The sequence below is a fragment of the Sinocyclocheilus grahami genome, unplaced genomic scaffold (assembly GCF_001515645.1).
Source record: "Sinocyclocheilus grahami isolate Dianchi unplaced genomic scaffold, SAMN03320097.WGS_v1.1 scaffold129.1, whole genome shotgun sequence".
NCBI lineage: Eukaryota > Metazoa > Chordata > Actinopteri > Cypriniformes > Cyprinidae > Sinocyclocheilus > Sinocyclocheilus grahami.
Genome location: NW_015505308.1, coordinates 303345 through 325994, shown reverse-complemented (window position 1 = coordinate 325994; position 22650 = coordinate 303345). Strand labels below are relative to the sequence as shown.

At 34.4% G+C, this 22650-nt stretch overlaps 1 protein-coding gene across 1 annotated transcript in view; it reads left to right on the top strand.

Annotated features, from left to right (window-relative positions):
- Positions 1-2515: 2515 nt before the first annotated feature.
- LOC107590516 (fatty acyl-CoA reductase 1-like) overlaps positions 2516-22650 on the top strand; it is a 29410-nt gene continuing 9275 nt past the window's right edge. The window contains exons 1-4 of the mRNA XM_016279286.1: positions 2516-2723; positions 16379-16554; positions 20502-20681; positions 22406-22583. Of these exons, the coding sequence (XP_016134772.1) occupies positions 2535-2723; positions 16379-16554; positions 20502-20681; positions 22406-22583 (723 nt within the window). The 5' untranslated portion in view covers positions 2516-2534. The remainder of the gene's footprint in view (positions 2724-16378; positions 16555-20501; positions 20682-22405; positions 22584-22650) is intronic.

Genomic DNA, 22650 nt, shown 5'->3' with positions numbered 1-22650 from the left:
TTTTTTTTTTCTACACAGCAGGCTTACTGTTAAAATTAAAACATGGACCAATGTTTGAGTGATTATCCCTTTAAAAATGTAATAATAATAATGATTATAGTACATTATACTGAAATATATTTGCCACAATTTCTTCAAGTTAAGCCAAACTTTTATTTTGACGGTTTGCTGTGAAAACCTTAGTTTCTGTGTGTATATGATATATGACTATAGTTTTTTTTCTCAAATGAAATGCTGGTGACGTGACTCAGAGCAGCTCTGGAGATGAAGTTGATGTGAAAACACTGCGAGCGTCACATGTACTTCAGTATGTGTGCTAAATACTTTCCTTTTCAGCCAATGCACATTTGCCTAAAGCTCTTCAAAATATGAAACATTTCCTTATGCAAAAGCAGGGTGAACTCGAGGCGTCTGGAGCCGCTCCTCCTCAAACGTCCGCTTCTGTATCTGTGCAGGAATGAGGATGTTGTTTTTGCTGCTGTTCAAAGCGGCTTCAGGCTCTTATGGTCAGTGGAGGAAGCGAGTTTCGCATGGTTTAAAAAAACCTGTAGAAACGGTTAGGAGGAACTCATGTACTTCCAAAACTATGTTCCAAAAATCAAGTGTGAAACATTTTATTTTAAATTAATGAATACTTTTATTCAAGGATGCATTGAATTGGTCTAAAGTGACAGTAAAGACATTTATAGTGTTACAAAAGATTTATATCTTTCCTATTCATCAAAGAGCTCTGAAAAACTAAATGTATCACGGTTTCCACAAAAATATTCAGCAGCACAACTGTTTTCAACATTGATGATAATCATAAATGTGTCTTCAGCATCAAATCAGCATATTATACTGATTTCTGAAGATCATGTGACTCTGAAGACTGGAGTAATGACGCTGAAAATTCAGCTGCGCATCACAGAAATTCAGTTGTTGTTGCTCTATCAGGCATCAGTCTTTGAGTGAGTGGATCGCCTGTGACTGGAGGTGTGTGAGTGTGTGTGTGTGTGTGTGTGAGAGAGAGTGTGTGAGAGAGCAGCGTCGCATTCGTTCACAGGGTTTTCAGGTGTTAATCCTCTCTGACCTGCAGCCGTCCGTCCTCTCCTCGTTCCCGTCAGTCGTGTTGCCAGTGTCTCGTGTGATCGCGAGGAGATCACAGAGGACAGATGAGAATATGTGGGACTTGTATCAGTGATGAATGTCATGAGTCCTATATCGCTGCCACAGGCCTTGATTTATTTCACCCTCTGAAAACCAGAGCGACAGGAGGAATAAAGTACAACCGACTACGTTCGCTAGATACTGTTGCTTCAGTGGACTTTACTTTTTCAATTCGTCATTTCAGTTTTGACATGTCAGCTAACATCATTTAAAAACATTTCAGTGTGTTTATATATATATATATATATATATATATATATATATATATATATCCTTAACTGAAGCTAAAAGAATAATATAATTTTTTTTTTTTAGTTATGGAGGAATAAAAATTTAAGATTAGATATCAAATTAATATAGCAGTATTCCATTATATTGTTTAAAATTTTATATAAAAATTATGTTTTACGTTAATTACTTATAATAATTCCAGTATATAACAGAAAAGCAATTATTCTTGTGTAATGTTGTCTTGTCTTGTTGGTTCTTGTAATATCGGCAGAAGATACTCTGAGAGAACATAAGCTTTATTTTTTATTTCTTTTGAAGCGTATGTCATTAATGAAACTGAACGTCCACAACGGCTCCAGGATAAATGAGTCTACATGAGCAGTCAAACGTTCAGACGCACATACTTGTGCTTTATTAGCTGTGTTTGCCAAGTCAAACATCACTGATCACTCTTCTATCACTCATGCAAGTGTTAAACAAACACCAGCACTAAGTGTTAACACTCTGTGTGCGAGCGTTTTTGTGACGTATCAGGAGACAAATTTGTATGACATAGGTATTACAAGGAGAAGGTGACTTATGAGGACATTACCCAATGTCCCCATTTTTCAAAACGCTTATAAATCATACAGAGTGAGTTTTTTTTGAGAAAGTAAAAATGCGTGAGGGGTAGGTTTAGGGGTAGGGCAATAGCACATACAGTTTGTACAGTATAAAACCCCTTACGCCTATGGAGAGTCCTCACTTTTTACAAAAACAAACCTGTGAGTGTGTGTGTGCAGTTACTTCACTAAGTGTTCGCACGATTTTCACCTGCTGGATGATTAGAAAAACTCTCATAGAGACACGAGGGCTTGTAAGGAACCACTTAGCAACACACTACAATTCAGTCTGAGCAACTTTGTAACCGCAAAACAGTAACTATGAAGGGCGGAGCTTAGAAGAGGGTCAGATCTCTTTCTAGTAAGTCTTTATTAGTGTCTGAATGTGTCATGAGGAAACACTAGAGCCGGTCGACTGTATTTTCAAAGCTGACAAAGCGTCCTTTGATAGGAAGCCGAGTGTGTTTTGATTGGTGAATCAGGTGAATGGGCTGCTCATCCTCTCTCTCTGTCTCTCTCTGTCTGTCAGTGTTCAGGAGGAGTGGCGTCATCATGGCCTCGATCTCGCAGTGGTACGCGGGGAAGAACGTGCTGATCACCGGAGCCACGGGCTTCATGGGGAAGGTGCTGGTGGAGAAACTGCTGCGCTCCTGTCCGGACGTCAAAGCCCTCTACATCCTCGTCCGGCCCAAGGCGGGTCAGTCCATGTCCGAGCGAGTCCAGGACATGATGAAGTGTAAGGTGAGACTCGCAACGTGTGTGTGTCTGTTTGCTTTCTGACATTTATTCACCAACTTTCTCATTACAACTTGGGGGGGGGGATTATAATAATTTTTTCTGATAAAAATAGCAAATTAATTAATTTCGGTATTTTAGTATCAATATGACTTTAAAAGTAGTAGTTCTCTATAAAATTACATCCTATTATCATTATTATTATTATCTTTTTATAATGATGATGATTATTTTGACTAAATAATGATGTTAAAGGGGTCATATGATGCTGCTAAAAAGAACTTTATTTGGTGTAATGAAATGTGTTTATGCGGTTTAAAGTAAAAAACACATTATTTTCCACATACTGTACATTATTGTTTCTCCTCTATGCCCCACCTTTTTGAAACGTGTCGATTCTTACAAAGCTCATCGGTCTGAAAAGCGAGGTGTGCTGTGATGTGCCAAGTATCCAGAGCGTTGTGATTGGCCGAATACCTCAAGCGTGTGACGGAAATGTTACGCCCCTCACCATACTGTGATGCTGTGTCCCGGCCGGAGCGACGAGACAAAAACATTCAAATCCATTATAAACGAGGCATTTGTTGCATCCAGTGGGGACATAATAACTGAATATAATGACTTATACTGTCTTTTTACACGTTGCATTACATCACGCTGCGTAAACATAAAACCCTGTCTGCATTTGTGATCAGAGAAATGAACAAAAAACACAGCGGCCTAGCGTGAGCTGAAGCCGGGCAAGAGTTGACTGAGGTGGCGGGGTCGAGAACGGCAGTCCCGGTGAAGGAGCGGTGAAAACGGTGAAAGACGATCCGGCGATCCACAGCACTAAGTTGAAGTATTTCCTCAGCGACCAGCACAGATCAGCTCTAGGCATGACGAAGCGATATCGTCCTCTTTTGGAAGACCAAACAAAGTAGTTTCGCTTTCACAACGAAACACACAGCGTCTTCACGACATGGCAGCGGCAACAATACTACAGCGAGAATAAAAGTTACGCCTTCTTTCTTTGCATGAACATTTGGGCGGCGTTATGCAAATCTTCCCACATAGTGATGTAGACATGTGGGGGCGTGTTAGAACGAGCCGTTTTAGGTAGGTGTGGCTGACTCTTAACTTTTATAAAGAATATCTCTTTGGATTTGAGACTTTAGTCTTTGCAACTTTACAGATCTTCTTTATGCACCAAGAGCTTGTAACACTCCAAAGAGAAAGGAAAACTTGAAATCGCATCGTATGACCCTTTAAACAAAATAAGATCTATGACTTTTGTTTTAAAATATATTATTATTATTATTATTATATTAAATATAATATTATTATTATTAGGATTGTTATTATTATTTCATTAGGATTATTAAAAATACTGAATAAAAATATTAAACAAAATAAGAATAAATTATAAAATTACTATGATTATAATTGTTGTTATATAATTTATTATTAATAATAATAGTAATGATAATTGTTTATTAATTTATTATTAATATTACTATTTATAATTATTATTAATATTAGGTTTATTAATATTACTAAAAATACTAACAAAATAAGAAATTACTGTTGTATTAAGAATTTATATAAATGACTGAAATAATAATAATATATAATAATAATAGTAGTAATAATAAAAATAACAATTATAATATAATATAATAAAATGAAACATTGTTAAATATAGTAAAATAATGTTAAATTATAATAAAATGAAAGATAATGAAAATAATATTAAATAATACAACTATAATAACCGTAACAATAATGTTGTTGTTGTTTTCATTATGATTGTTATTACTAAATAAAAATATCAAACAAAGTAAGAAACTATTATCTCTATATAAGAAACCTATATATCTTAGTGGCTAAAATAATAATAATAATAATTATTTTATTTTTTTAGCCATTGATGTATATTAAATAATATACCTATAATAATAATAATAGTAATAATAATGTTGTTGTTTTCATTATGATTTGTATTACTTATTAAAAATATTAAACAAAATATGAAATATTACTGTTGTATTATGAATAATAATAGTAGTAGTATTTTACAGTACTAATATTTTTGACTGTCTTAATGTCTTTATTTTCTTCATTCTCAAATATTAAACCATCAAACTTTTAATTTGGCAGAAAACCACAGGGAGCCTTAAAGCTTCTGTTTTGTTGATGACAGCCAGTTCATAAGCACTTCTTATTACAGCTTTGAAAAGATAGTTAATAAATTACATTTATTTAATTACATTTCATCCCCTTATCATTTCAGGTTTCGTTTCTATTAATCGTGCAGCTCTTCTTTGTCATCAGAAACATCAGACATTTGTGACCTAAACCTAAAACAATGTACTTTTCTTCTTTTCTCGCTTTTCAGACAAAAGCCCCATGCCACGTATTGTGTTTTTGTCATTGGATATCTCCGTCTTTGTGATCGGATGACATCTGATCGCATCCTAACTTTCAGTTAACCGCGTGGAATTTGTGTTGATCCTTAAATAGTTAGTTACGTCAGACCGAATGCATCTGTGTTTGCTCATACGCGGTCATCAGGGTTTATCGCTATTGTTTTCCCTGAACTGGATCCTCTGGAAACGCTGGGAGAAGTTCATGTGCTGCTTTCCCTCGGCCGGCATTGTAAAACGCTCTTTGATTGTTGCCATGGCAACCGCAGCACAAGCGCCATCCATATGAGTTCTCGTTCAGAAGTCGAGCTGTATTTCCATGCGCGGCTGATCTCCTGCCTCCAGCGCTGTGCTGAAGGTGTGGCTTCATTACTCCAGGCTGATGAAGCTGATGAAGCTGATGGAGTAAGGCTTTGCCACTGCTGCTTTCTTTCTGTGGTGATGAGTCACATCCGGAGTAATGGAGAGTGAGAGGACAGGAATGAACGTGTGTTTCCAAATGGCTGCAATATAACAAAGAGTGAAAAATTTAAGGGGGTCTGAATACTTTCCGTACCCACTGTATATATATATATAGCAGGTGATTTATATATATTAGATATAATAATTATCATAAATAAAATTATGTATTATTATTATTATTATTATTATTTAGCAGTTATATATATTAAAAATATGTACAAATAAAAAAGAACTAAATTAAATATATGATCATTATAATAAAAAATATTGTTATTATTATTATTATTATCATCATCATCAAATATATATTATGCCAGTTGGTATTCAACAAATATGTATTTGCTATTTTTTTTTATTATAGTGTTTTAGTTTTTTTAAACATTAGTTTTTATTTTCATATTTTTTCAGTATTTTTTTTTTTTTTTTTATTTTTTTTTTATTTGTTTGTTTGGTTGTTTTGTCTATAGAGTTTGTCTATTTAGTAAATTATGTGTATATAGTTTTAAAATTATTTTTTTTCTCTAGTTTTAGTCAATTTAGTATATTTAGTCAACCTAAATAAAAATGACAAATGTTGCCTTGGGAGCTTTTTTATAGTTTGTTTTCAGTTCACATTTATTTTATTTCTAGTAGTTAACGGTTTTACTTTTGTTTAAATGAGCAATATCACTCTCGTACGAGAGCGACACCGGCTCTATATCAGCGGCTGTGATTAGGCCAGAGGCACGAGGCCGCTGATATAGAGCCGGTATCGCTCGAGTACTCCAGTGATATTGTGTTTATACAACAGTTAGACGGAACATGTGTGTAATTAAACAAGAAACAACGGAGTGCCTAATAAAACCCTCTCTTGTGCGGAACTACTTCCTTCCGCCACGGATTCAAAGCTCAAGTTGAGAGTTAAACATGCGTCACTTTTAGAATCTGTATCAAGGGCATGTGCTGCTTCAGTTAGGTTATTAGTGAGAAATAATGAGGTTATAAGAGAGAAACAATGCGGCAAGACGTGCATCTGAATGAGCGAGAGAGAGACCGTGAAGCTAGATGTTTCTTCTGATATTAACTAACGTACTCTACGATTAGCTCAGCGAATAATAAAAAAAAAGACCCGGCTAGAACAAGTAGAGTGATACAAAATTGTGAAAGGGCGTTCCTGTAGCGATACCAGTACAATATCTCACGGTTCTCAACCAATCAGATTTGAAAACCAGGACGAACTGTTGTATAAATCATTATAGTTAATTTAATCTGAGCAATGTTCATAAAAGTGCATGTAAACCGAGTAATGTTGTATTGGTTGTGTTTGCTGAAGTTTCAGCAGTTTGATCTGGTCTGTGACGGACTGATGTGAGATCTGGACTCGAGCCAGAACGAAGCTCAACTCTTATGAGACGCAGATCAGCATTATGGGTCATCTGACCTCTCTGACCTCTGATAGAAACCTCATTAAACCGTGTGTGTGTGTGTGTGTGTGTGGTAGATGTAAGGAATGCTCAGACGCTCAAACAGGCAGATTGTGTGTGTGTTTGTGGAAAGAAAATCGGATGTGGGAAGCTATTCAGTCTCAAACAAATGTGTCTATTGTTTTGTCATTTAAACAGCCTTTCACCAAATTCTGTGCTCTCGTCTTTAAATAATTAAACAGATAATTATATAAACAGATAAATATATAAGTACACACAAACACACACACATATATATATATATATATATATATATATATATATAATCACTATTATTAATCTTATTATTATTAGATGATCAAATATATATATATACAGTGGGTACGGAAAGTATTCAGACCCCCTTAAATTTTTCACTCTTTGTTATATTGCAGCCATTTGCTAAAATCATTTAAGTTATTTTTTTTTCCTCATTAATGTACACACAGCACCCCATATTGACAGAAAAACACAGAATTGTTGACATTTTTGCAGATTTATTAAAAAAGAAAAACTGAAATATCACATGGTCCTAAGTATTCAGACCCTTTGCTGTGACACTCAAATATTTAACTCAGGTGCTGTCCATTTCTTCTGATCATCCTGGAGATGGTTCTACACCTTCATTTGAGTCAAGCTGTGTTTGATTATACTGATTGGACTTGATTAGAAAAGCCACACACCTGTCTATATAAGACACTTAAGGTTCCTAAGAGCACAGTGGCCTCCATAATCCTTAAATGGAAGACGTTTGGGACGACCAGAACCCTTCCTAGAGCTGGCCGTCCGGCCAAACTGAGCTATCGGGGGAGAAGAGCCTTGGTGAGAGAGGTAAAGAAGAACCCAAAGATCACTGTGGCTGAGCTACAGAGATGCAGTCGGGAGATGGGAGAAAGTTGTAGAAAGTCAACCATCACCGCAGCCCTCCACCAGTCGGGGCTTTATGGCAGAGGGGCCCGACGGAAGCCTCTCCTCAGTGCAAGACACATAAAAAACACCGTGAGATATGTTACTGGTATCGCTACAGGAATGCCCTTTCACAATTTTGTATCACTCCGCTTGTTCTAGCCGGGTCTATGTTTTTTTTTATTATTCACTGAGCTAATCGTAGAGTACGTTAGTTAATATCAGAAGAAACATCTAGCTTCGCGGTCTCTCTCTCGCTCATTCAGATGCACGTCTTGCTGCATTGTTTCTCTCTTATAACCTCATTATTTCTCACTAATAATTTACAAATCTCATAAACTTATGTTATCTATATTCTATTGTGAATAAAATATAAGTTTATGAGATTTGTAAATTATTCCATTCCTTTTTTACTCACAATTTGTACAGTGTCCCAACTTTTTTGGAATCTCATATGTATATATATATATATATATATATATATAGATATATATATATATAGATATTTAAATATAATTAAGAAAATATAATCATCCTCATTAATCATTAATATTATTATAATTGTTGCTATTATATTATGAGATTACATATACAGTGGGTACGGAAAGTATTCAGACCCCCTTAAATTTTTCACTCTATGTTGAACAGCTGGAGGACCAATTTGCAACTTATTAGGTCAATTGGCAACATGATTGGGTATAAAAAGAGCCTCTCAGAGTGGCAGTGTCTCTCAGAAGTCAAGATGGGCAGAGGATCACCAATTCCCCCAATGCTGCGGCGAAAAATAGTGGAGCAATATCAGAAAGGAGTTTCTCAGAGAAAAATTGCGAAGAGTTTGAAGTTATCATCATCTACAGTGCATAATATCATCCAAAGATTCAGAGAATCTGGAACAATCTTTGTGCGTAAGGGTCAAGGCCGGAAAACCATACTGGATGCCCGTGATCTTCGGGCCCTTAGACGGCACTGCATCACATACAGGAATGCTACTGTAATGGAAATCACAACATGGGCTCAGGAATACTTCCAGAAAACATTGTCGGTGAACACAATCCACCGTGCCATTCGCCGTTGCCGGCTAAAACTCTATAGGTCAAAAAAGAAGCCATATCTAAACATGATCCAGAAGCGGAGGTGTTTTCTCTGGGCCAAGGCTCATTTAAAATGGACTGTGGCAAAGTGGAAAACTGTTCTGTGGTCAGACGAATCAAAATTTTAAGTTCTTTTTGGAAAACTGGGACGCCATGTCATCTGGACTAAAGAGGACAAGGACAACCCAAGTTGTTATCAGCGCTCAGTTCAGAAGCCTGCATCTCTGATGGTATGGGGTTGCATGAGTGCGTGTGGCATGGGCAGCTTACACATCTGGAAAGGCACCATCAATGCTGAAAGGTATATCCAAGTTCTAGAACAACATATGCTCCCATCCAGATGTCGTCTCTTTCAGGGAAGACCTTGCATTTTCCAACATGACAATGCCAGACCACATACTGCATCAATTACAACATCATGGCTGCGTAGAAGACGGATCCGGGTACTGAAATGGCCAGCCTGCAGTCCAGATCTTTCACCCATAGAAAACATTTGGCGCATCATAAAGAGGAAGATGCGACAAAGAAGACCTAAGACAGTTGAGCAACTAGAAGCCTGTATTAGACAAGAATGGGACAACATTCCTATTCCTAAACTTGAGCAACTTGTCTCCTCAGTCCCCAGACGTTTGCAGACTGTTATAAAAAGAAGAGGGGATGCCACACAGTGGTAAACATGGCCTTGTCCCAACTTTTTTGAGATGTGTTGATGCCATGAAATTTAAAATCAACTTATTTTCCCCTTAAAATGATACATTTTCTCAGTTTAAACATTTGATATGTCATCTATGTTGTATTCTGAATAAAATATTGAAATTTGAAACTTCCACATCATTGCATTCTGTTTTTATTCACAATTTGTACAGTGTCCCAACTTTTTTGGAATCGGGTTTGTACATTCCCTCCTTCACTCGCTCCAGTCTAATGCGCTTCTGCTTTCTGTTTCCTCAAACGCGTGAGTAAGAGCCTGTGTGTAGTTTGAGGGTGTGTTTGTGTGCGTTTATCGTTCACCCAAGGCCACGGCAGTGAAGGAACTGAAGGAGTATTGCCTCTCTCTCTCTCTCCCACTTACACACAATCAGCTTATTTGTGCCAGAAGGCCTGGTGGAGACTGGCACAGACAGACCGCCGTCCCACAATGCACCGTTCGCTCTTTCCACCACAGAGAGAGCAAATGTTTACAGTGGTCGACCTCGGCGAACCCCTGACCTCAATACAGTGAACATGGGCCATCCTTTATCTGCGTGTCACTTCCTTTCTCGTACAGTGCCGCTTTAATCGATGAGTCTGAGCTGTCTGACGATGTTTCCAGATGTTCTGGTATGAACTTTTTCAACTATCAGCACCAGTGTTATTTTAGTTACTATTATAAATACTATTATAGTTTATATTAATATTTTAAACTTTTTATTTTTATATTTTCAGTTTTTATTTCATACAAACTTATATTAACTTTATTATGAATTACTTAATCATCTTTAATAATTAAAATAATTTTTAAATAATAATTTGTATTACTATTTAGGTTACATTTTTCTGGTTAGACGTTTTATTGCGTCAACGTAAACTTTCGAATTTCAGTTTCTAATTCGCTGTTTTTCACCTAATATATGTTTTATTTAATTCATATTTTATTTAATTTCAGCTTTATTTCTATTAACAATTTTTTTTTTATTGTTTTAGTTTTAGAATAACCCAGATACTGTTTAAGCTAGATACTGTTAAATCGTATTATTATAGATTTTTTTAATTGATATTTAAAAACATTTTTTTTTACCAATTTTATGTGCTTTTGGATTTTTTAAGCTATTTTAATATTACTATTTAGGTTTCATTTATTTCAATTTTAGTTTTAGTTCAGTTTTCTTTTTCCTATTTTTAGTGCTTCAAATAATACTTTCACATTTCCGTTTATGTTTTTCACTTAATTAATTTTATTTCAATTAACAACTTTTTTTTTTTGGATAGTTTTAATTAGTGCTATTTTAGTATTATTTATATACTAATTTAGTTTTATAAATTTTTTGAATTAGCTTTTATTTTATAGTTTTAGTTGTTTTTATTTAAATTTTAGTTAAATTTTTTGTAATTTCAGTGTGTGTTTTGCCATTTTTAAAAAAAATAAAATTTTTTAATTTTAATACTACTAATTAGTTAAAAAATATATATATTTTAGTTTTAAATCAGTTTAAGTTTTCCAGTTTTAGTGCTTAACGTTTTTCACTTAATATTTCTATTTTATTAGATTTTTTTTAATTTAGTCTAGCATGCATTGGTGTATGTCTGAGGGCGTTTGCTCTGGCAGCGCTGCTGCAGCACATGGAGCTTCATCCTATGCCAGCATGCGGAGTGTGTGTTGTGTTTTTGTTGCCCGGAGACACAAACCACAGCAGGAAGTTTGGCTGAAGCAGCTGCGCTCGTTTCCTTCATTTACTGTATTTCTGAAACACGTCCACAGGCCTCACGAGCGATCCTGTGCCTTGCGGCCCTCCTGACATGAGCACATTTCTCCTGTCTAGTTTTGTGTGTCTTGACCTTTTAAATGCTTTTCTGTCCATCCAGCATCGTCTGAGCTCTCTCTCTAAATCTGTGTGTGTGTGTGTGTGTGTGTGTGTGTGTGTGTGTGTGTGTTGGCTAGACTGCTCTCATGGCCCATATGTTGTCTGATCTGTCTAGTAATCGGAGTTAATGGCTGTTATGACCAGACTCATGCGTTCAGATGATATCATTAGAGCTTTATTCCTGTAGTATTTGCATGTTGAAGTGTGTTTAAGTCATGCAATTTCATTTGCATTTGAAAGTCCTCTGGTTGTAAAAGACAAGATAGTTGCTTATTTCTGTGCTGGATATTAGCCAAATAAGTTATGCCTTGTTATGGCATCTGAATGGGGTTTATGTACTCTCTAAATAATTATAAATTTTTTTTGTTCTTTATTTTGCAAAAGAAATCTTATATTATTAATAATTGTATTATTGTTTTATTATAGTATTTATATACTATTATAGTTGTAAAATTTTGAATTAGCTTTTATTTTATAGTTTCAGTTTTTATTTAAATTTTTGTTTGGTTTTAATAATTTAGTTTTTAAAATGGTCATTTTAATCATTTCTTTTAGTATTAACATTTAGATTTTTTTTTTCAGTTTTACTTTGTTCAATTTTAGTTTTCCAAACAAAGATTTATTTATTTATTTATTTATTTGTGGTTTTAATTTGTAAAAATAAATGTATTTGATTCATTTTTTTTTTTTTTATTGTTTTGATTAAATTTTTTTATATTAAATTTTTTAATAAATCTATGATTTTTTTGGTAATGTTAAAGTTTAATATTTAAACGAATAAAAAAAATAATTGAATATATATATATTTTTTTTAATTATTCAACTATACATTTACTTTTTTTAAATTTATAGTTTACTATACAAAAAATAACTCCTATAGCAACGGATCTAACTGACACTTAGAAATTTCTCAGTACTTGTGCAAGAAAGTGTGTTTCTGTTGAAACGGGAGTGAATGTGTACATCTCACACCTTTGACAACATCTTGTCTAAACAAACATATTGCGAAAGCAAATAAAATCATCCGTGTCTTGACACGCAAGCAGACTTTACAACACGCCTTGATCTCCCAGACAATTTCACATCAATTCCTGGGAAGAAAAACGTCCGGAAGAACTGGATTGTGACGTGTTTTACAAGCTCTCGTGTAGGGTTGGGTAATGAAACCCGGTACCAATATGGCACCGGTACCTATGTAACCAGTATGTACCAGAACCGAATCTGAACGCAGATTTCGGTGCCTCATTTCGGTGCCATGCCCGAGCGATCGATTGAAATATTTGTCCTCTGCTTCTCCGAAACGGATGTAAGCATCATCATCACCGGCACCACACGTGAAAAATTATTTCCCGACTGAGAAAATTCACGTGAACTCAAGTCGGAAAGCTCTAATAATACAAATCCAACACATCTTTGTAGTAGCGAGAGTGTCCATGTTGTTTTCACATTCCGACTTAAAAGCACAACTCGGGAAATGAGAGCATCGAGGAGCGTGTGAATGCAGTAATTACACTTGCTCTGATGGCAGCAGGTAGCCTTCCGTTAAAGGGTTAGTTCACCCAAAAATGAAAATTAGCCCATAAATTACTCACCCTCAAGTCATCCTAGGTGTATGACTTTTTTTTTTTTTTTAGAAATGTGTATACTTCCGTTGTAATCACACTTCTAAACCTGTTGCAGCGCTGACCTCATACGTCAAAACAACTTGACCCTCTAACATTTGCACTCTCTATTCTATTTCTATGTATTAATTTATCTATTTCTATGTATTTCTAATTGTTTTATTTATATAGAAAAAAGAGCATCTAACACTAGCATTCTCTATTCTTTCTCTATTCTTTCCACTCTTTTTCTTTTTATTTATTATAAATAATGACCTTCTAACACTAGCATTATCTGTTCTTTTTCTGTTCTATTGAATTGTTTTATTTTTATTTAAAAATGACCCTCTAACACTAGCATTCCCTATTCTTTTTCTATTCGTTCTACTTGTTTTCTTTTTATTTATTATAAAAACAAAATAAGCAAACAAACAAACAAAAACCTTGCTATGTAAACTGTTAGGCCCCGCCCCCTACTGTCCTTTGTTTGGAAAACTAAAATATGGTCACCCTATTATAAATATACTTAATTATGAAAATACCAGAGATGGCTTAAATAACACCGATAAACTATATTGTCGCAGTCGAGTGTTTATTGTCTTTGTTTTATCATTCAAAACATTTATATGTTCTGTTTACTCCGTTAATAGTGATGCCTTTGTCCATATAAGGGATTTCCTGGAGGGTCATGAGCTCTCTATTTCTGTGACTGGATATGTGGATTTTCTGTGCGAGGGCGCCCTCTGGTGTCCAGTATGAATGAAACCGACATCATGTGTTTATAGTGCTAATGGCCAATGGGAATTTTTATTTTTATTTTTTTTAATAAGTATCGGTTCAGGCACCGGAACCGTTTTAAAAGTATCGATTTAGCACCGGTATCGAAAAAAAACCAAACGATACCCAACCCTACCCTCGTGCATCAGGAAGGTTTAGATGTGGTGTTTAAACGGTTCTGATTATTTGCATACTGAATGTGGATTGGTCCTCATTTGCACTGATTTACACTTCAAACTATTAGCCTAGTTCTGTTGTCATATGATGTCTAAATGGGGTTTATGTGCTCTCTAAATTAAAATTTTTTATATATATATATTGTTTTGTTTTTAATTTGTAAGTTAAATGATTTTTATTATTGTTTCTTTGTTTTGTTTGTTTATTATTTCTAAATGAGTTTTGTTTACTCATTTGTATTTTTTTGTTTTGTTTTGTAAATTTAATTTATTTGACTTTTAGCAGTTCTTTTTGTTTTTTACTTCTAAATGAAATTTGATTTATTATTTGTATTTTATTATTATTTTCTGTTTTTTATTTGAAAATGAGGTTTATTTGATAGATAATTTGTTTTTGTTTTTTTGTGTTTTTAATTTGTAAATGAAGTTTATATGGCAAGTAAGTGTGTCAAGATAGCATGTTGACGATTTAAGGTGCTGTACTATTTCTTCCAAAATTTTGCTATCAATTTCTTCAAATTTCTTTATATGATTCATAATTTAAATTGTATTGTTTTCTGTTTTTTGTTTTTTTTTTGTAAATGAAAGTTATCTGATCATTTGTGTATTTTTTGTTTTATTTCTTTGTAATTTGTAAATTAAATTTGACTAATTTGTTTTTATTGTTTTTTGTTTTATTTGTTTTTAATTTGTAAATGTATCTTTTTTTTTTTAAATTCGTCATTTAAATTTATTTAATTATTTCTTATTAATGTTTTTATTCATTTATTTGAATTTGTAAAGGTAATTGATTTGATTCATATTTTTGGGTCAACATAACATAAAGCAGTTCTGGCATTTCATTTACACCTCAAACTTATTATTTTGATCTTTTTTTTTTCTCAGCAGTGATTCTCAAAGGTTGTCAAGTAATACAGTATTTTATATAACTACCATAATGTATGAATAATTTAGAGAGTGTAATAAATGACAGTTTCATGTTATTGCATTGTTTTGTTTATTTTTGATTTGTAAATAAAATAGTTTTGATTAATATTTTCGGTGCGACTATGAAGCAGCTCTGGCGTTTTATTTACACCTCAACCTTTAACTTATTATTTGGATGCCTTTCAACCACCGTTTCCTTTTGGAAATGCTAATCTGCTTTTGGATAAATATGCATTCAGAAGCGTGACTCGACCGAGAGGCTCAACAGCTGTCCGCAGCGTCCCACAGCATCTGTCCGGCCCTCGGCAGGTGCCTGCTGCTGGGGTTACGGGGGGTCAGATGTTACGTCCTGAAATGATTCTGATTGGCTGTGGCTGCAGGAACGTGCCACTGCCAGATCCTTGGAATTGTGGGTAACATAAGTCAGCACACGTGTGTCAGAGAGGACACCGGTCTCTGCAAATCCTTGTTTGATATCAGATTACAGAAATCATTTGTCATCTATGTACCGCGTCAAACACGCCGTGCTGAATGCCTGTGCGTTTGGATATGGTCGAGGTGTATCTTATTTTTTCAGTCCATTACATAAACTCTGAAGTCTGGGACATAATATGATGAGATTTGTCATTTGCATCTTGCGGTTTGGCCAGCTGAAAATTACATAATGTCTCTGAACGGGTGGATCCCCATGTAAACGTACAGATCACATTTTCCACAAAAACAAAAGAAATGAGATGAGAAATCGCATTTGTCAAGAAAAGCATGACGTCCATGCCTGTTTTTAGGACCATGCATTGTAACGTTATTTACATGGGCAATTAAAAATTAAGTACAATTACTACAATTACTGGTGATGCTCCTCAGGCCTGTCCAGACTGTCGCCGGGTCGTTGGCTGAAAACAGTTTTTTCAGCTTTTCAGAGTAGCTTTTATTAGCCACTCTGATCTCCTTTGTTAATCTGTTCCTGGCCTGGTTATACAAGATTTGATCCCCACTTCTGTATGTGTTGATTGCTTGATTTTTGTTTGTTTTTATTGTAGTTATTTTCAGTGGTGATTTTCATTAGATTTAATGCACTTTTAAAATTTTATTTACTACCCAAATTCCTATTTTTACAATGGTTTGTTTTTGTTTGTTTGTTTATGGTGATTCTCATTAGGTTTCCAAATAATACCATGTTTATTTCATTTAAATTAGTGTAACCGTAACATACTGCCTTCATGTATGAATACTTTAGAGAGCATGAAGAATGATAATTGTCATGTTTTGTGTGGATCTAGTTATTCTTCATCAGTGACGTGTGTGTGTTGCAGCTGTTCGACCGCGTGCGTGAGGTTAATCCTGACTTTCATCAGAAGATCATCCCCATCAGCAGCGAGCTCACGGAGCCCGGCCTGGCCATCAGTCCAGAGGATGTACAAACACTCACTTCCTGTATCAACATCGTCTTCCACTGCGCCGCCACCATCCGCTTCGATGAGCCCCTGAAGTGAGTCACACTCAACACCAGTCTTAAGTCGCTGGGGTATATTTGTAGCAATAGCCAAAAATACACTGTATGGGTCAAAATGATTGATTTTTCTTTTATGCCAAAAATCATTAGGGCATTAAGTAAAGATCTTGTTCGATGAAGATATTTTGAAAATTTCCTACCGTAAATATATCAAAACTTAATTTTTGATTAGTAATATGCATTGCTAAGAACTTCATTTGGACAACTTTAAAGATGATTTTCTCAATATTTAGATTTTTTTGCACCCTCAGATTCCAGATTTTCTAATAGTTGTATCTCGACCAAATATTGTCCGATCCTAACAAACCATACATCAATGGAAAGCTTTCAGATGTATAAATCTCAAGTTATATATTATATAAAAAATAAATGACCCTTATGACTGGTTTTGTGGTCCAGGGTCACATATTAGAATGATTTCTGAAGGATCATGTGACACTGATATATGCTGATAATTCAGCTTTGATCACAAGAATAAATTACATTTTACAATATATTCACATAGAAAACAGCTATTTTAAATTATAATAATTTTTCACAATTTTTTTAAATTTTTGATCAAATAAATGCAGCCTTGGTGAGCAGAAGAGACATTAATAAATCTTACCAAACCCAAATTTTGTAACTTTAGTTATGAAACCGTAGCTACACTTTTAAAAGAAGGGAGGGAAATGTAAGAACAGGGTGTCCGCGGGGTCTTAAAAAGTATTAAAAGTTGATGAATCAATTTAGAGAAAATTAAGGCCCTTAATAAGTATTAAAAATTCTTAAATGCCATTTTCAAAGGTTTTCAATTTTGTATCATCTTTTCATTATGTATATTTGTCCGAATAGTGGGGTTCTGTGTTGTTTGGAATCCCGCAAGATTTGACGTCATCTGTTACGGCGTTCACTGACCGACTGCACCGCTGCATGATAGTGCGGGGCTTGTTGATCCCGCTCACGCTGAATTTATGACCATTATCGCCTGCTCCCATCCGCTCCTGCAAACATTCTAATATTGTATATTATTTTCGCACATCAGGGCGCCGCTATCAATATGTGGCGTATTTAAACCCCTTTTGAATGAGCGCTCGCAGTCGCAGTTCACTTTCGATTTCGCGATCGCGCGCGCACTGTGTAAAGGGAGCACATCCTACGATAAAAGATATTTATTTGTCAGTGAGCTCTGGATCTGTTGAGGAGCAAATCCTCCAACATCTTGTCAGTTATCTCTCCTTACTTTTGACCCGTAATCAGTCAAATCTGACTTCTGCAGCTCGTGTTGGATGCAGGGTTGTTGTTGTTGTTTTTTCCACGAAATTGGGCTGCTTTTAAACTGTTGCCATGGGTTGATTTTCCCCAGTGGGTTAAAGGTTTAAAATATTGCATAAATTACATTTGGTTGAAATGCTTGTAACATTTTGCATTCCACCTGTAATAAAACTGTGTTCAGTGTTTTGGGCCACACTAGTAGCTGTGTTTATGATAAATGTGCATAACAGTGACCGTAAAAAAAGTATTTTAGGGATGGAAATGACATTTTTATATATGGGACATGATAATTGCTCTACTTTGGGCTGTTTTTTTTGGGCTTGGGATGCACAATTAAAATGATGTAATAGTTGTGATCATAATTTGACCTTCCATGATCATTCAGACTTGATCAGGTGCAGTACTCTCTGTCAAGCCTGCATCAAATCAAGCACTCTGTAATCACAGCTAAACTGTCTGATCAGTTAGGTGTTTGTCATGAGAAGTGTTCCACAAAACAGCTATGGTTTGCAGACAGTTATAAGAGTTGATGTTACAAATACATCTTTTGAATATACTGTGTGAACTCATTGCCCCGTTAGCTCGGAGAGCTTTGTTTTCTCTCCTCAATAAGTTTTGTCAGTTGTTTTGTTTATTGGTCTAATTCTTGTTTCTTGGGTTGCATTTGTTAGTCACTCAGTTAATTCTCTTGTGCTTTGTTCCACACTTCTGCATTATGTTGTATTGATAATGAGTTATCACAAAGTAAGTCTTTGTTTAGTTGTGCTATCTTACAATCAATATATAGTAAATGTAGGTTAAAGTGTCGCCGATGTAACCGGTTTAAACTTGGAGTGGCGATGAGGTCTTAAAATGTATGGAAAGAGTCTTAAAAAAGGTCTTAAATTTAACTCCATGATTCCTGTATATACCCTGAAGAATAAGAAGAGTAAGAGAGAGAAAGCACACACACACACACACACACACACTGTACTTCTGCTGTGTGGTGAATCTCCGGCTGAGGAGCAGATGTTCACACTGCTGGAGGAGCGAGGGATTGATTAGTGAACCGCTGACTCCAGAGCAGGATCGAGTAAGGGAAAGCTTTGCTCTCCTCCACACACACATCTGTTCACAGGGACCTTTTGCTTCATTTTCCTAAGGAAAATAATAACAGCATTAGTGTCATAATGTGTTTTAAGAATGCAGTCCTCTCATTCCAGCAGCATGTATCATTAATATACTATTATAATTGTTATAAATGTTTTGTAAATACAAATACGTCTTTAATAAATAATTTTATTTTAATAATTTTATATTTAAAGTTTAAGCAGTTTTGTTGTGTTTTTTTGTCTTTTTTAAAAATGTCTGTAAAGTTTAGTTAATTTTTATTTCAGTTTTACATTTAGTTGTTTCAGTATTTTAAGGTAAACGAAACAAAAATGAGAAATATATTTTATTTCATTTAACATTTATTTTATTTTAACTTTTTAGTTTTAGTTAATTTTAATAACCCTGTCATAAACTGTGTATTGTAGTTGGCCAATATTTAGTTTATATTACAATAAGTCATTGCTTTATTTCTGCTCACTATAATACTGTACTGTTAGGTGTATTATTTATGTATTTTTGTAATTTTTTATGTCTTTATTTTAATCAAATGTTTGTTTATTTATTTATTTTTAAATACAATTTATATATTTTGGTTCTGTACAAAATTTATAATAAATGATTAGTTTCTATTACATTACCTTACATTACTTTTTCTACTCACTATAGTACTGTTAAATGTATTTTTAATCTTTTTTAAAAAATCATTTTTTTCATTAATTTCTTTATTTTAATAAATTTTTATTTATTTAATATTATTTATATATTTTGGGTCTACCCCAAATAATTATAATAAATAATTTGTTTCTATTACGTTACCTTATTACTTTTTTTCTACTCACTATAGCACTCTATTAGATGTAGTATTTTTTATAATTTTTTTTATTTAATCACATTTTCTTTATTTTATTATTTAATTTCTTTATTTATTTAAATGAATTTATATATTAAATAATTAACTTATTTTATTTCATTTTATTTACTTATTTTACTTAATTATTTGTTTGTTTGTTTGCATATTTAACATTAACATTAGGATGTTAAGTAAAGATCATGTTCCATGAAGATATTTTGTACATTTCCTACCGTAAATATATCAAAACTTAATGTTTGATTAGTAATATGCATTGCTAAGAACTTCATTTGAACAACTTTAAAGATGATTTTCTCAATATTTAGATTTTTTTGCACCCTCAGATTCCAGATTTTCAAATAGTTGTATCTCGGCCAAATATTGTCCGATCCTAACAAAAACCATACATCAATGGAAAGCTTAATTATTGGACTTTCAGATGAGGTATAAATCTCAATTTTTAAAAAAAATGACCCTTATGACTGGTTTTGTGCTCCAGGGTCACATATTGCATCAGTGCGCGGATGTTTTGTCTGACACGCTGTACTGACCCTGAAGGAGAGCAATGATTTATCTGTCTGTCGCGTTTAACATTTATTTGATTTCAAGTCACACAAATGTTTTTTTGTGTGGTTTTAGTTTCTGTCACAGGCGGTATATTGCCGATCATGATGTGAATTCTGCTGTGTAATGCGAGTGTGCGGCGGTGTTTCATGTGTCTGCGCAGGCATGCGCTGCAGCTGAACGTCATCGCCACGCAGCAGCTCCTCTCTCTGGTGCAGCAGATGCAGCACCTGCAGGCCTTCATCCACATCTCCACCGCTTACGCCAACTGCAACCGCAGACACATCGACGAGGTCATCTACCCTCCTCCGGTCGAGCCCAAGAAACTCATCGACTCTCTGGAGTGAGTGCAATATATCATCATCCTCCTCATCATCTCAAACTCACTTACAGAATCTACCCGGCAACCACATCTATGAGCTTATGTTACCTTATGGAGTTAAAACAACCCAGAGCTGTAAGGGAAGAGTGTGTTCAATATCAGACTTAAGGTAATGTCTTTCAACAGAATTATGGTATGCTGAAAAACATATCAAAACTAAATAAAGATAAAACAAGGAGAGTATCGGAATAAAATAAAAAAAAGCCATAAACACCAGTGTAATTTTAGTATCACTAAGATACTGAAGATACTAAGATATTTTTGGTTAATATTTTGAATTAGTTTATATTTATATATTTTCTATTATATATATTTTATATTTAGTTAAAGTTTGAGTAATTTTGCTGTGTGGTTTTGTCATTTTCTGTAGGGGTTTTTATGTCTATGTAATTCTTAGTTATTTTAACACATCAAGTTAAATTAAAATAAAAACAAGAAATGTGTTCTTGGCAACTAGCTGAAATTAAAAAAAGTGTATATATATATATATGTATATATATATATATATATATATATATATATAAACTTTGCATGTGTGGTTAAAAAATGTGTATATATATATATATATATATATATATATATATATATATATATATATATATATATAAAATATTATTCATGATATTTGTGTATTTATAAAATATCAATTCATAAAATATATAGGCAGGTTTATATTTTAATGTATAAAGACCTAATACATTTTTTTTTATTAATGTTAATATTAATATTATAAATGCGTAAAAATATTTGGAAAATATTTACATTTAAATTATTAGTTTTTTTATATTCACTATAGTACTGTACTTGTTAGATGTATTATTTATTTTATTTATTTAAATATATATTTTGGGTATTTATGTATTTTAATCCTTATTTATTATTTAATCATTTTAATAAAAAAAATAAAAAAAATGTATTTTAGTTAATGAATGAATTAATTTATTTACATTCCTTTTCCTACTCACTATAGTACTATACTTTTAGATGTATTATTTATTTGAATATCTTTTATTATTCATTCATTTGTAAATTTTAATGACATTTTTATTATTTATTTAAATTTATTCATAGTTTTTTTCCCTCATGAACCCCAGTTTAAAAAACACTTGGTTCATGCCACTGGTATTGACTTGTGAAGTGACGTGACATGTGGCCAAGTATGGTGACGCATACTAGGAATTAGTGCTCTGCATTTATCCCATCCTAAGTGCAAACACACACACACCGTGAACACACACCCGGAGCAGTGGGCAGCCATTTATGCTGCGGCGCCCGGGGAGCAGTTGGGTGTTCGGTGCCTTGCTCAAGGGCACCTCAGTCGTGGTATTGAAGGTGGGAGAGAGCGCTGTACATTCACTCCCCCCACCTACAATCCCTGCTGGTACGAGACTCGAACTCGCAACCTTTGGGTTACGAGTCCGACTCTAACCATTAGGCCACGACTTCCCATCTTGGTCATTGCATGTCTGATTTTCCACGTTATTTGACTCTGTCCAGCCAGATAGCATCAGGATGTTTTGTCTGACACACTGTGCTGACCCTGAAACAGAGCAGTGATTTATCTCTGTGTGTGTCGTGTGTGTGTCGTGTGTGTGTGTCGTGTGTGTGTGTCGTGTGTGTGTGTCGTGTGTGTGTGTCGTGTGTGTGTGTCGTGTGTGTGTCGTGTGTGTGTCGTGTGTGTGTAGGTGGATGGATGACAGTATCGTCTGTGACATCACACCCCATCTGATCGGTGACCGGCCCAACACTTACACCTACACCAAAGCACTGGCCGAGTGTGTGGTGCAGCAGCAGAGCGGCAAACTCAACATCGCTATCATACGACCGTCTATCGTGGGAGCCAGCTGGCAGGAGCCGTTCCCCGTGAGTGACGCATCCGCTCGCAACAGTCCTCGCTTTTACAGCTTGGATATCTGAATGATGCAGCTTA